At 36.5% G+C, this 14563-nt stretch overlaps 1 protein-coding gene across 1 annotated transcript in view; it reads right to left on the bottom strand.

The window, feature by feature from the left end:
* The window catches only part of CFAP58 (cilia and flagella associated protein 58), a 56535-nt gene that overhangs the window by 29682 nt on the left and 12290 nt on the right, over positions 1–14563 (bottom strand). Inside the window, exons 6-11 of the mRNA XM_058842053.1 lie at positions 13521–13658; positions 11203–11362; positions 10891–10973; positions 9578–9769; positions 5150–5311; positions 2119–2265 (exon numbers count right to left, since the gene is read on the bottom strand). Of these exons, the coding sequence (XP_058698036.1) occupies positions 2119–2265; positions 5150–5311; positions 9578–9769; positions 10891–10973; positions 11203–11362; positions 13521–13658 (882 nt within the window). The remainder of the gene's footprint in view (positions 1–2118; positions 2266–5149; positions 5312–9577; positions 9770–10890; positions 10974–11202; positions 11363–13520; positions 13659–14563) is intronic.

Below are 14563 nucleotides of genomic sequence, written 5' to 3'. Positions count from 1 at the left end.
GCAAACACTCATATAAACAGATCTCACTGGAAAGCACTCAGTTAAAATAAATGTGAACTGCCTTGTATAGTAAGGAACATAAATACTTAAAGTCACACAAGGATTTTCAGTTATATTAAATAGGCTCAGAACCACAGTATGAGGGTCTGTGTACATCAGGTAAGAGAAAAGGAAATGAATAAACACAGTCACTGTGCAAGCAGAAAAATGGTCACATCTGAAACTGCTGTAAATCAGCACAGCTCACTTGAAGTTGGTTCAGAGAATTTGTAAGAATTGAACAACAGTCAGCAAGAAAAAATAACATATATGGGACCTATAACAATATCTCAAACCAAACTCAAACTAAATTCTTGTTTAGATACTGAAATATTAGTGCAAGTGATATTTTTATTGGTATACTATACTAGAAGTGGGAGGAAAACAGGAGTTTTACAGAAGTTATAACTGGGACTGAACACAGAATGGTGAAATAACAAGTCAGATTTTATATTCAGATTTCCAGAAAATTGTAACAAAAAAATATGCATAAATATCTACAACATTATACAAAGCACTTGACTTGCCAGCAGCTCCAATCTCAAGGGCCATAGATAGATGTTTTTTCAATATTCAGATCCTTTGTCAAACAATTCAAACCTGCAGCCCTGCATGAAGGGCAAATGAAACCAAAATATGGCATTGTACTGGCTTTAACAGAGCTTGGATTTACCATGATTACACATTTCTAAGGCCTTTATGCCACCTGAGGTGAGCATGTCTGTATAACCTCACTCCTATGAATCCCAGTCCTCCATGATTTTGCACACTCTTTAAACTTATTTCCCAAGAACAGCTTTCTTACTTCCTTCAGATCAGTGCAAACAGGATAAATTGATGCTGGCTTGCAACACAAATAATTGGGTTCTTTTGTGTCTGTGACAATCAGCTCCCTCTGAATCCTCTTCTGGTTTAGTACTCAGCAGTGACACTCAGGTAGAAGACCTGAATGCCCTGAAGCAAGTCAGTAATGTCATGTCAGTGTATGGACAAACCTGCTGGTGAATAATTGAGTGGGTAAACCATGCAGCAGTCATATGTTTGTCAAATAAATGTCAGACAGTTCTGAGGTGATGAGACAGAACTGGGGACTAGTTAAGGCAGAAAGCTACACACAGGGAATGAGATGCTGTTTGACTTCTCCATCACTGATAGAACATCTCTGAGACAGAGCAGGTACAAGAATACAAATTCATCACCCTTTTACGAAGCTCTATTGACATCTTGTCATAACTGTAATGTGCTGAGAGAAGCTGAAAATTCAAGGAGTCATTGCAGCAAAGCAGTAAACTGACAAAAGAAAACATTGTGAAAAGTGACAGGGAACTTTTGTTTTTTTGGGGGTATTGTTTGCATTTTTTCTTGGTATATTTTTTTCCTGGTGCTTAGTGAAGACTAAAAATAAACTCCTGTGAACTCAACTCCATAAATCTTTTCAGAGTACAGTAAATTGGGTTGAGATACCACCACAAATCTAATAGCTTATCTAAGGATGGGCTGCAGCTAGCACTGAGAAGAACCAACCAAGCTTCAAGCTCAGATTTCCTTTGATTTAAGACAGATTCTTCCTGCTTTATACCACAATATTAAAATAACTTTCTGTACAGAGGGACCTACCAAAAGGCACTGCCTAACTCCCAAAAGACTAATGCTTGCTAGTTACATAGAAATACAACAATGTGCAATATAATGGGTTTGCACTTAAAAACAGTAGGAAGAAAAAGTTCAGTTATAAGAGTCTACATTAAAAAGTTTGCTAGGATCAGTTTATCCACAAAATCAACATTTCTGCAAGCAAAGTGGAACTTTTTAGTAAAAAATGTTCAGTCATCAAGAGATTTAAAGCTTCCAACAGACAATTTAGGTCTCTTTTATTATAATTACAGGCAGAGATTAAATTTGTCAGATACACAGATTTCTGAAACTAGTATCTCTAAAGGGTACTAAGATCATGTCCTTCAATTACAGAATAGTTTATTAAAATACAGCAAAACAACTATCACATGTCAGAACACAATGCAGTCTGTGAAATCATGGAATCTACCCTTTGCAAGAGAGTATCTGTGTCAAGGGTCTTACTTTCAATGACTCTTTCTCATCCTCTGACTGCTGGAATTCCACGTGTGCTTTCTCAAGGGCTAAATCCTTTTCTTTGATCTCCTCTTTCAGATGATCCACGTGACGTGTGGCAGTTTTCAGTTTCATCTTCATTTCTGCTATCTCATCCTAATAGAATAGGAAGTGTGATCACAGAGAGGGTTAAAGCAAGAGGTTGTTTGTGATGCAGAGTTCAGGTTATTTAGATGCTAGAAAATGTAGCCATGGTGCATGAAACTAGATCTGTTGTATGTATTATAAAACATTGCTTTTTAATCCAACAGAACAAAACAGTTTCATTAAACAACAATTTTTTGTTTATGCCAGCATGACATTGCAATATAAAAACCTTTAAAAGATACACTGACAAAAATAATGACCATCAATCATGAGTTTAATAAGACATTTAATTTAAGTGCTGGGCACACTATAAGAATAAGCAGTCAATCCAAATCATTAAGATTCTGATCAGATTCATCTGTTTTCATGCTTCTAATAACATGCTCTTCCAACAAGGTCGTACATAGTTGGGCACAAATCTTTTGGAGAGAAGCTGGTTTTGTGCAAGCAAACATAGCCCTCAGTAAGATACCAATATGTGCTAGCTTGCACAGAGGTGCAAAGTGCAAAAGAGGGCTCACTGTTTGAGAAGGCTCTGTGAAAATATTTAGCATATACTTTAAGGTCAAACACAGAGCAAAAAGGCTGGTAGCACTGAGGAGCGATCAGGTCAGTAGGAATACTTCTACTCACATCACAAAGGTACTGTACAAAATTTGTATTTCAGGTCAGCACAGTGACAGCACGTTATGCCATGAAATGGAAACTAATGGAGTCAATGTTTCGACAGACATGTTCTTCTGGGCTGTTTAGAGACTATTAAGCAGCTTTAGAGGCTACTACTCCTCTGCTAGAACCCACCACCACACAGAGAAGACATCATAACCTCTCATGTGAATACAACCTCTTCCAGTGATATATATAATATATCAGGGTAGCTTTAAGGGTATATATTATGATATAATATATCAGGGTAGCTTTAAGATACCAGGGTATCTTAAAGCTCCTTCTGCACTATCCACCATAGGTGTGGATTTCCTTGACAAATGAGGAATGTTTTCTTGGATGAAGTGCTTAACATAGCTAAACAAGATCTTGAGTCAAGGCAATCTTCACCCAAACAGCACAGAGAAAGTACTGATTAGCAGTAATATGTCACTAGGCTCAGCTGTTTGCATGTTCAGCCGCTTTCGTGAAAGCAAAAATTATTAAAAGCTGTCTTTGGTACACAGCCTATAAATCTCTTTAGTGTTGTAAAAGATGACAGAGATTCAGTATATAGAGCCCAGATGCACCCAAATACATTCTTAATTCTTTACTTAATGCAGAACAGTAAGAGCACACAATTTTGCAAACTGGTGTCCTCATCAATTTGCTTAAATAAATGAACTCCTAACACAAAAAGAAACCCCCCAGGATGAAAGCATCATATTAACAGCCTGCCAGCATGCCTTTTCCATTTTAATGACTTGAATATTATGGTACTCTGGAGACCACTGGCAAGGTGGACATGAGATCATTTCACATTAAGCAATCTGAAAATACTTGCATCCAGCTTTATCTAAACAAGCTTGTGCAAATTTTACTTCCCAAAACAAGAAAAAAACTGCCATAATGTTTAAAACAATCCTCTTTTCTTTATTTTTTCTTTCATGACTGGCTGACCTATTACTGAACATTGAATACCTATTTTTCTCATTGCTAAACATAACACTGCCTCAGCCAAAAGATCTTTTGGGGTCAGCTATTTTCTCACACAGGACTTGCTAAAAGAGTTTTGTAGTATGACAAGTTATTAGCTATTAAAGCCTAAACATTGGCCTCTAACAACTGGAACTGTGAACAGCATAGCGTTACCATCATGTAACATTCAAAACCCAAAGATCAAAAAGCTGCTCCATTTTCTCAGAACATAGATGCCTGCTCTTTATAAATAACAAAATTTATTTTGTGTGTTTTAAAATAAAAATAACAAGGAAAAAAATAAGTAATGTGATTTTTCAACCTATTTCTCCTGAGAGATTGTTTGGGAGCAGCAAGAATACCAACACTGCATCCACGGATGAGAGGCTGACTAAGGCCAAGTAAAGCATCCCACATAAATGGCAAAATGGTGCATTCCTCATAAAATTTAGCCAACAGCTGGTTAGGAACTTGGACAGTTCATTCCCATGTGCTTCTCAAATAAAACACCTACCTATTCAAACCTAAGTATAAATTTGTAATTTACTATACATGTTTATGTCATAAATACTTATTTGGAAATAACCCAAGGCTTAAAATGACAGCTCTCCAGGGCCCCAATGTCTGCCAATTATGACAGGATTTATGTAGTATTTTAGATCTTTACATCAGAATAACAGAATATATTCTTAAGTGGTCTGTTCTCTTCTTCTAGTATTGTTAGTGAGATCCCCAAGGAGGATATATGAATGGAAAGAATCATCTCCTGAGGTAAATGACACTGTCTGAAAGAAACAAGCAAGGTGGAAGCATTTGGTTCTTGTCAGAAAATTCCACTTCAGCTGGGAAAGTGTTCTCTCTGCTTCCTAAATCATTATTCACAGTAATGTGCATACTCATTCAGGGCTAAGGAGGCAATCTTATTCCCCTTATACCCTATTTCACATACATGCATACAACTCCTAAAGGGATAAAACAGACTGGAGGCAGGATGGTTTTATGATTCTGTGGCTCCAGTGTACCATGATTTTACGCATGGTTTGAAGCAGGGATATTTCTACATGATGACTGTGGACTCCTATTTCCAGTCCAAATACAAATGGTATAGATAAAACTTCGGGACCTAAAACACTCATTTCCCCAAAACCAGCAGGAATGAAGAAACCACTTCTGCCATTGATCCACTGAGCTTCGCTTTTACAAATTAAAATTAAATCAGGAAAAAAACAAGACCAGAGAGAGAAACACAAGAAAAAATGTATCCTTCTACCTTAGCTTCTATCAGATTTTTACTGTACAGGGTCCTCTCTGTTCTCAAAGTTTCACAAAGGTTTTGTTGCTGTTTTAATTTAATCATTTGCACTTGTATTTCTTTCTCACAGTCGCAGATCTGCATTTGATGTATTTCAAGATCTTTCATGTGATGGAGGACCTGAAGCAAAAGGAAAGGAAAGAAATAAATATGATTAAACCATCATCACAAGGTTAGAAGGATGGGACAAAGTTTGTGGTTTTCTTCTAAAATGACAAGTTCAAATCCCTGTGATAAGCAGTTTTAACTACAGCTGAAAATTACTCCAGTCCAAATACAAGTTTAACCTTACTGACTTGCTTTTGTGGGACAAAATTGTATTTTAATCTGATTCCTTGGTTTTATTGAGACTAAAAACTTACAGAGATGCACATATTTAATTTAACAAGCTACTGAAAGAAAATATTGCCACAGAGTGGGTGTAATAAAATCAACATAAACAGTTACCATCAAGAATAGACTTAGTATATTTATGAAGCAAACTTTTATTTTGGATGTTGTTTTGGATGTCAGCTGTATGATAAGATGAATTAACACACATGTTTTTCCAAGAAGGTCTGCATGTACTCTTACATTCTAACAACCCAATTTTTTTTTAATGAACACGTGACCACAAACAGTTGATGATCACAAACAGCTCATATATAATTACTGTAATAAGAAAAACAGTTAATGTAACTTACACGTGGTCTAAATAAGTAGGTAATCACCATTAGTTGCTTCTATAAAAGATTAGAAATAATTATGTGAAGATTACCTATAGGGGAATGCAGTATTGTAGACTATAGAAAGAAGATGAGCACATGCAGTATCAATAAACAAAAATTCAAAATTTTATAGACACCTTCATTAAGCAGTTACCACTATAACAATACATAATAATTGCTATGTTAGAGGGACAAAAATACAAATAGTTGCTAATCATTATGCTGATATTCTAAATTACTTTTTTAAAAATGCAAGAACCTTTCTCCTGCTATACAAAGCTGAAAACTGAGGAAGCTCAAGGAAGAAGCATTCATATAGAATTCAGCATTACAAAAAATAGGAAATAAAATGTGTACTTAGGAGTACACACATCAAGAACACAGTTTACCATGTTCACTACCCAGGAGGAATGCCATCCTTAAAGCTAGGAAAAAAAAATTAAGCATTAAAAAAAGCTGAGGAATCATACAGACAAAATTCAGGAGAGAAGCCAATTTCCAAATGCAGGTCATATCCCATTCTCCTGACTCCACTTTTGAAAGTAGAGGTTTGGGCTAAAATTCATGCTTGTATGTCAAAGCAGAAGAAGAAAACAAATGTTTATATCAAATAGTCAATAACTGCAAAGTTTGCAGTTTATAGTGTTGTCCTTTCCTCAGCAGTAAAGCCTGAGGGAGGCCTAAGTATGGGGCAGGAGCTTAAATAATTAAATATTCTACCAGGTACCTCCTACCAACTTTGAAGACAGGGGAGAGCTAAATACCAAAAATTTTATTACAGAAGCAGGAATACAATTCCAGCACATTGTAGCTGACTTCAGGTGATCCCAGGAACTGCTTACAATGCAATACAAAAACACAGTCCCAGTTTATAACCTACTCCTGCTTTTTCCTTTGCTGTTTAAACAATCTGCCAATAGTAATAGCATAGAGAAGAAATCAATAAGGCATATTTTCTATCTGCACTATGGTGATCATAAGCTGGAGTGAGATTTGAAAGTAGGTCACTGCATTTGTAAGTGTTTTACTTGGTTCTGATACAATATAAGTGCAGTAAGATTGTGGACAAAGTTTTCTGAGTTGTGCTCACAGGCTAGATGCTGACTTTACTTTTTCAGGAATGATTAAACCCAAATAATTCTCTCTTATAAATACAGAAAAGATACATGCAGTGTTTCACAACACAGCCCCATGGGAGGCTGAGCATCCTCAATTCCTATTCAGTCAAATAGGCACACTACACCTCTCAGATTTGGCAGTGAGGGCACAAAGCTAAGCATAAAGGATTTGGTATTCATAGCTTTTCCTGTATCCTCATCGCTTTTTTATCTGTACACTTCACTATCATCTACTACTGGTTACCTGTTTAGTTCTATGAACCTACTCAATATATCAGTAATGGTGCTGTCCTTATTTGCTTATCCATTTTTAACCACTCCAGGAAATGCTGCCATGGCCTTAAGGATATGCCTATTGAACATCGGGTTTTCCAAAAGACTTAGTGATTTAAACAAAAGTTAATGTATCTTTTCATTTTCATGGATAGGTTGTTAACTGTAAATTTAACATTTTAAAAGGCTTTATTTGAAAAAAACCAACATATTAAAGACTGGTTCTGTGACCCCTCAGAAAACACAGCCAGGGAACAGTTCAGATGGGTGAAAGGTACACTTCACTGCCTCCTTTTCAGCAGCCTAACCTTACCCAGAGAAACCAACATCTTATAATGTAAGAATTTCAATTCAAAAAGGAAAAAATCTGCTAAAAGTTGTACTCAATAACACAGGCTACATAACATAAAGAGCAAAGAACAGATTTTTTCCTGACTTTTCAACAAGTGGAACTGACTTGGAAATAAGTAGTCAGCCAAGGCAATAGTTAGAAAAGGAAGTCATGCATGAATTCTCACCCCAAAAATATTTTACTGTTGTGTATATAACTTTGCTGACTCTGTTCATCAGTTAATAGTAAATGATGATTCTGAAAGATGAATTCTGCAGCTCTGTAGAGTATGTGCTGCTATAAATAGCCAGACAGCTTTCAGGGCCAGTATGGCTACATGTCTCGGCTTAGATGGGTTTGGCTCTTTTCCAGTTCTTATACGATTCCAAAGGTGGGTGCAATCTCCTGCAAAAGCAGCTTGGTGGCAAAAGATGACAGAAGAGCACTGACTGGCCATAGCCATAAGTAAGTCATAAGCCATCAGTAGCTTATTTCCCACCAGCTGTGAAGTGACTCCTGGAGTTTTGACACAGCTTCTCAAGTCTGAATAGGTCAAACAGTGAACCTAAATATTACCTATTTACATAATAATCCTGATCCTATGTCCTTCTACCCTGCATTTGGATGTGAAGGACATGAGCCTCACATACTCCCATGCTCAAAACTATTCTTGCTGCTCTTCACCTGTAAGCAGAGTCAGGAACTGCCCCTTTGGCGAGCCAAGGAAGCCCGCCAGTCCTTTGGAAACTTTCAGTCACAATGCAGGAATGATTATACAAACAGCTACAGTGTCATAAGCCATTTACTGAGACTCTGCCTTATAAGAAGTGATAGACAATTTACACCCAAAGTGGCAGGGGGGAAAAAAGAAAAAGTAAGCAAGCAAACATTCGTCATTCTCACTATCAAAATATCATGGGCAACCCCATACAGAATTAAAAGAAAGAGCCGTGTAGTTATGAGTGTTATGAATTACTCTCTGGCCCTAGTTTACAATGTTCTTAACTCATTTCTACACTGTTAGAAATGCACTATGAAGGAAAGAAGAAAAATATGACTGTGCAACAAAGACAAATCTCACTTGTGTGGAATATTATTTACAAGAAAATGACAAGAGGTATTCCAGGCAACGCAGCATATACCATTCCAAAATGATTTAAAAGTCCCTGGTCATATGAAGTTGGAAGGATAATTTTACCATGAAAAGATAGCAAATAACTTTTGAGTTGAAACCACTTGAAAGCCAATCCCAGTAAACCAATGAGCTCCTTGGAGGGATCTCCAATGTGATATTCAGCAATTAATGGAACATGTTAAAAACATGTTCCTGATTTTACTCCATCAGGAGTAAAGTTATACATAATAATGGGCAGGAGGCAACAAATTTTATGCAGTATTTCTCTGCAGCTGCTCCTAAAAAACTTGTTTTGCAGTCTATCTTAAACATGCTGAGATGTTTTCACATACTGGAGTAAGCCTTCCAAATGTTAAGTACCTTACAAAGATGTTGAGCACTGATAGCTCTCACTGGCCTCAATTTTAGGACACCGGTCGTATGCAAGATAAGGTCCTTTGCAGATAAAACAGGACAAAGTATAACTTCCAACTGCATATGGGAGTTTCATCTGTGGGACTCATGTATAAGAAGTCAAGGGGCCTTGGTTTGAACTCCAGCCCCAGCTTCATTTCTCAATTGATTGCTGAATCAGTGCAATACAGGGCTGGACTCCAAGTCTCTCACAGTACTAATAATTCTCTCTCCCATTGATAAGGTTTCCCTAGAAAGAGCTGAAGCAGTAGCAGGCAACAAGCATTGACAAGAAGAAAAATTTGTACTCTGTATGAAGACCACCAATCCAAGCTTTCTTTCACTAGCATGTTAGAAAATTAATGTATCATCTTCACAGTTCTGAGAGTAAGACAGGGAAGAACCCCTTACACAAAGAGCTGTTACTACCTTCTCTTTGAGCTCACTTGTTTCCTTGATGAAACTCTCTCTCTCCTTCTCCAATTGGTAAATAATCTTCCTTTGTTTCTGAGCTTCTATCTTATAACTTTGGATTTCTGTTTCCAAGTTCTGTTTTGACTGTTCATGGAGCTTCACCAGATCTATCTGCTTCTGAGTAGCATTTGTAGCCTTGATCAAGTTCTATAGGGAACAAAAAATAATGAGTATTGAGCTGAAAATGCAACACTGTCACCACTATGAAAAAAGCATGCCATTGTCAAAGTGGATTATGGACTTTTCAATGTTATTATTCCTTATCTAATTTGTTCAGTTGAAACACTTGAACCTCAAATCTGATTTAAAAACCAAAATCTCTAGCACAGCTGCTAAATGGAGCTTTTTCTGATTTGAAGTTAAAACACAAGTGTCTGCATTACAAAATAAAACTGACAGGATTGTTTACAAGTGGATATAACTAATGACTGGAAAATCCTTACCAGCTTTAAGGCATTTCAATTGTAAAGCATGCCAATAGTAGTTACATTATTAATAAAGCCAAATACACTTCTTTCTAATGTCTTAAATAGAAGATTAAAGCTTGAAATTAACCAAGCTTACTTTAAAATTTTGCATAAAGATTAAACAGAAAACATCAACATATCAGCCTCCAGGTCCCACTTTAAATTTCTTTCCCTGTACAAAACAAATATTTTTTACCTGTCAAATCAGAGCCTCTGCTAGATTCAAGACACAGGACAGTGAATGTACACCAAATAAAGCACGTCAGAAATCATCTTTTAGCATTGAATTTAGTAGATAACACTTCAGGACTGCCCATAAACATGAGATGCTACGCTGCAGTACAAGAACCTTGGGCTGATGGGAAACCATCAGTATGAGAAACATATCTAAAAGCAAGGATTTCTAGTCAAACAGCCTGCCAAGCTGCAACACAATGTATCAACACTCTGGCTGCTCCTTTATTAGCAAACACTTAGTTGGCCTAGATTAGTACCAAACTTCATAAGATACAGAGTGTAAAAGCACAGATGTAACAAACTCTGTGGATACCAAATAATGGGTTTACAGTTTGAACCCCCTGATGGTTTATATATTAAAACTTGGAAATCTTCTGTGTGTTTATAGATAATACCACTACTTCAGTGCACAGAAAAGAAGTAGTTTGTGCATCTGCTTAAGGAAATCTGAAGACTTTAACTTAACATTATGTATTTTACATTTTTGTGTTGCTGTGAATGTTAAGCTACAGGCTTTTCATTTTCAAGCTCTGAGGCTTATCAATATGACTAATGCAAACTCACCTGGTTTAGCATATCCCTTTCCCTTACAAGCCCATCTATGGTTCTCTTGTCAGCCTCTGCCTGCTTTTTGGCTGTCTCTAACTCTAGAGAAAAAGAGAAAAGACAATGAATTCTGGGTTCAAATTGTACAGCTGCTAAAAATGCAGAAAAAATTCACTGGACTTTTTTTAAAGCCTTGACATTAAATGATCAGTTCAATTAGCTGTGAACAGGTTTTACAAACCTACGTATTAGCTGATGTTAATGCTTATTTGCGTACCTAGAATAACTTGGAAGACAGAAAACAGATCCACCTATCTGTTAGGCACCTACCTTTCTCCAGTCTGATTATTTGATTTTTTAGCATGTTTTTTTCATGTTCTGCATCAACTTTTTGTTCCTCTGCAGTACGCAGCTTGTTCTGGAGAACATCTCTCATTTTGCTCAGCTTTGAAATTTCAAGGTGCATCTGAGCTGCTTCATCCTCTATCTCCTACAGAATAGCAACAAGGGAAGGGGAGAGAAAGCATCCACAGAAATAAAGAACAAAATGCTTTTTTATTTGGTGTACACTTACTCCATGAAACTCAGGAAGAAAGCTATAAATGCTGTGGGTCAGCTGCAGAAAGATAATTAGCTAATTGAACAATATTTAAAATAATTTAAACAAAGCCAGCTTGGGAAAGGAAAATTATAATCAAATCTTACACTTTAGGGCTGAAGATGATCAATAAGGAACCTCCAGCTGCAAACCTCACACAGCACTACCCAATTAGACCAGTAGATTAAAAACAGGCAGCTCTATTTTCATTTGAAGTACTAAGCACAGTGACTATGATGAGAAGGATATCTGTAGTGTGGTCTGATTGCATGTCCCTAAATAGCAGGTATGTATTATCCCTATCTCTTTTACAACCTGTGCCTTTAAAGAAAAAGCAAAATCTAGAGTCTTTCTCATTCACTATACAATAGAGGAAAAAATAATCAATCAAAATGCTGCATAACTGGTTAGTGGGAAACATAACCAATAATCACAATAGCAATCAATGGTTTTCCTTTTAAGAAGGAAAGGTATTACAGCCATCACAGACTACAGTGTTCCACTTACAGCCTCAGATACTGATTCCGTGGGATGGGGAATCCTGCTATGAAGCATCCTCTGGGAAAATGGAAATCTCCTCAGTTCTTACTGACAATAACCTTCAAAGTGCCTTAAGAGTACTTTGACAATTGACATTGCCCAGCACTCAGCAGACTGCAGGATGGTATTGCAGGCACAATCCCTACAAAAACTGCACTGCAGATCATGACTCATAAGGGCTCATAAGCTTTGGCTTTCGCAGCTGGCTTAACTACTAACTGGGTAGTATCTTCTATTTTTTTGTTCCCAGAAGCCCATGTGCATGACTCTAAAAGTTCCACCAACTTTTCCTGAAATCAGGATAAGATCATAGAATCAAAATCCTCTGACACTCTGAAGTCCCAGATATAAGTCATATTTGTAAAGTTTTAAACAATGATGGTATTGGTAATGATAAAACTGGATAACCTGGAAGAGACAGTAATTTGTTTTCAAAGAGGTAAGAAAAACATCCTTCAGTTTGCCTAATACTATAAAACAGAAAGAAAGCTCCTACCATCCTCCATTAAGGATCCAAATCAGAATCATCTATGTTGTATCAATTGTGAACTGAGCTTTTAATCTGACAGGGGTTAGTTTCTATCAGACTAACAGTCTCTCTTGGCAAACAAGCCTTTTATTAAGGTGAATTAGTTAGACTCAATAAAACTCAAGAAGATAATTCTTTTCTACCTGAATTTTCTAATGTTTAGTGTTTTAATTCCAATGGTGACACAAAATGCAAGATATGGTAAATAGCATAATAGCATCCAACATCTATACATTACACTTTGTCAAGTGCTCTCAAAGTACGCTAAAAAGAATATGCAGGAATCCTTTAATTCTTCCTCAACTGAAACTTCTTGTATAAAGTTGTACACAATGACTTAAGTAGTAAGTTGTATAACATTACTTAAGTAATGTGAAGTCAGGTAACAAAACCATTTAGATCTGAAAGTAAACACCATCTTGGTTACTTATATTTAACTTTCTCACCTGACACTGAGGGGAAAGAAATTTTGTGCTGAAAGCAATTCCTTTCAGTGCAAGCTATCCAGGACACCATTGTTATAATTTATTAATATTTTTCAGCAGATTTTGGCAAAATTCAAATTACGTTAGTCATTGTAAGAAAGTCATTGCTCTTATTTGAAGATCCGAGGATTGAAAAGAGACCCCATGTTTGTGACCACGTATCCTTTATGAATATGAATCCTTTATATCCTTTATGAATATCCTTTATGAATAGAGTGTATTGAGCATTTTGGTTCATGTGTTTTATGAAACAACTTCTCCAGGAAAACAGGTGCTATGTTGTCAGATGAGAGGGATGGAGATTAGCATGACCATGGTACTGCCATAGAAAGAACGGCATCCAGCATCAGCCAGACCTATTCCTAAAAACTATTCACATTTCCTCCAAAACTACCAGTGGGAAACCATCAGGACAAGGACTGAAGTTATCCCTGTTCCAAGCAGTAAGATGTCATTGGAATGATACAGCTGGCAGGATGCACCTTCTGGAACTTACTTTCAGTTGTGCCGTCTTCTGACCAATGTCCTTCATCACATCATCAATCATTGCATTCTGCTGCCCACTCTCTTCTGTGAGCTTTTGATATTTCATCTTCAATTGCTCAAGTTCCTTACCAGCTTTTTCATTCAATATCTGTTAGATTAAAGAACAATCCTATTAATTCTTCTAAATCTCATTACAATATCTACATACAGCTGAAGACAGAACCTTCCTGCTACCCAGAAGATAAAAGCTGCTGCAGATTGTTGTCTGCTTAAAAACCAGTCTTCACTGTTAATGAAATTACTAATATTACTAAATATGACATGGAGAAATTATAATTTCTAATGAGCAACACATCCAGTGTAATTTTCTTTTTCTGGAAGCTTAGCAGGTCTTTATTGTAGGTGGTAGATAGATATTTTACTTCTTGTTAGGCATTTGGCAACCATCACATAATACTGCTTGCTACATACAATTACTGAAAATGAGATTCAAATCATCAATCGGCAGAGGGCAGGGGAGCTCTGTTCTATGAGAAAGCATCTTACATTAATGTGCTTACATCTTACATTAATGTACCCAGCATTTCTCTGGGTACAGGGTTTGCTGAGACCAGGACAAAGCATTTTGCTCTTTAATTTGTCTTCAGTTAAATATCTAGAATAGTGGTTTTGTGGTTTCTGTACAGAACACATATTTCAATACTGGAGCTACCAGATTTATCTTCTGCTTGATGGAAATTTCCTCACAGATATTACAGATATAAATGAGGAATGAACAACCATCATATTTTTCACTCCTGATGAAGTCAATTTATATTGCTTCCTTAAAAAATATGAAAGGAAGAGAAGTAGAATCTAGTGTAAAAACAAGGAATACTCTTTTTTATATTGCAAATGTCAGGATAACACTTTTTACCTGAAACCTGATTGTTTCTGGCAATCATTTACTGAGTCTTGGACAGGGGTGGGATAAACCTTATAGCAGCTGTATCAAACCATTTTCAATGTCATGCAAGAAAGGGTATTTCATTAGAAACTTCTAATAAAATAAGA

This window comes from Poecile atricapillus, chromosome 6 (genome assembly GCF_030490865.1).
Source record: "Poecile atricapillus isolate bPoeAtr1 chromosome 6, bPoeAtr1.hap1, whole genome shotgun sequence".
Lineage (NCBI taxonomy): Eukaryota > Metazoa > Chordata > Aves > Passeriformes > Paridae > Poecile > Poecile atricapillus.
Note: the sequence above shows the minus strand (reverse complement) of the source record. Positions and strands in the feature narration are given on the sequence as shown.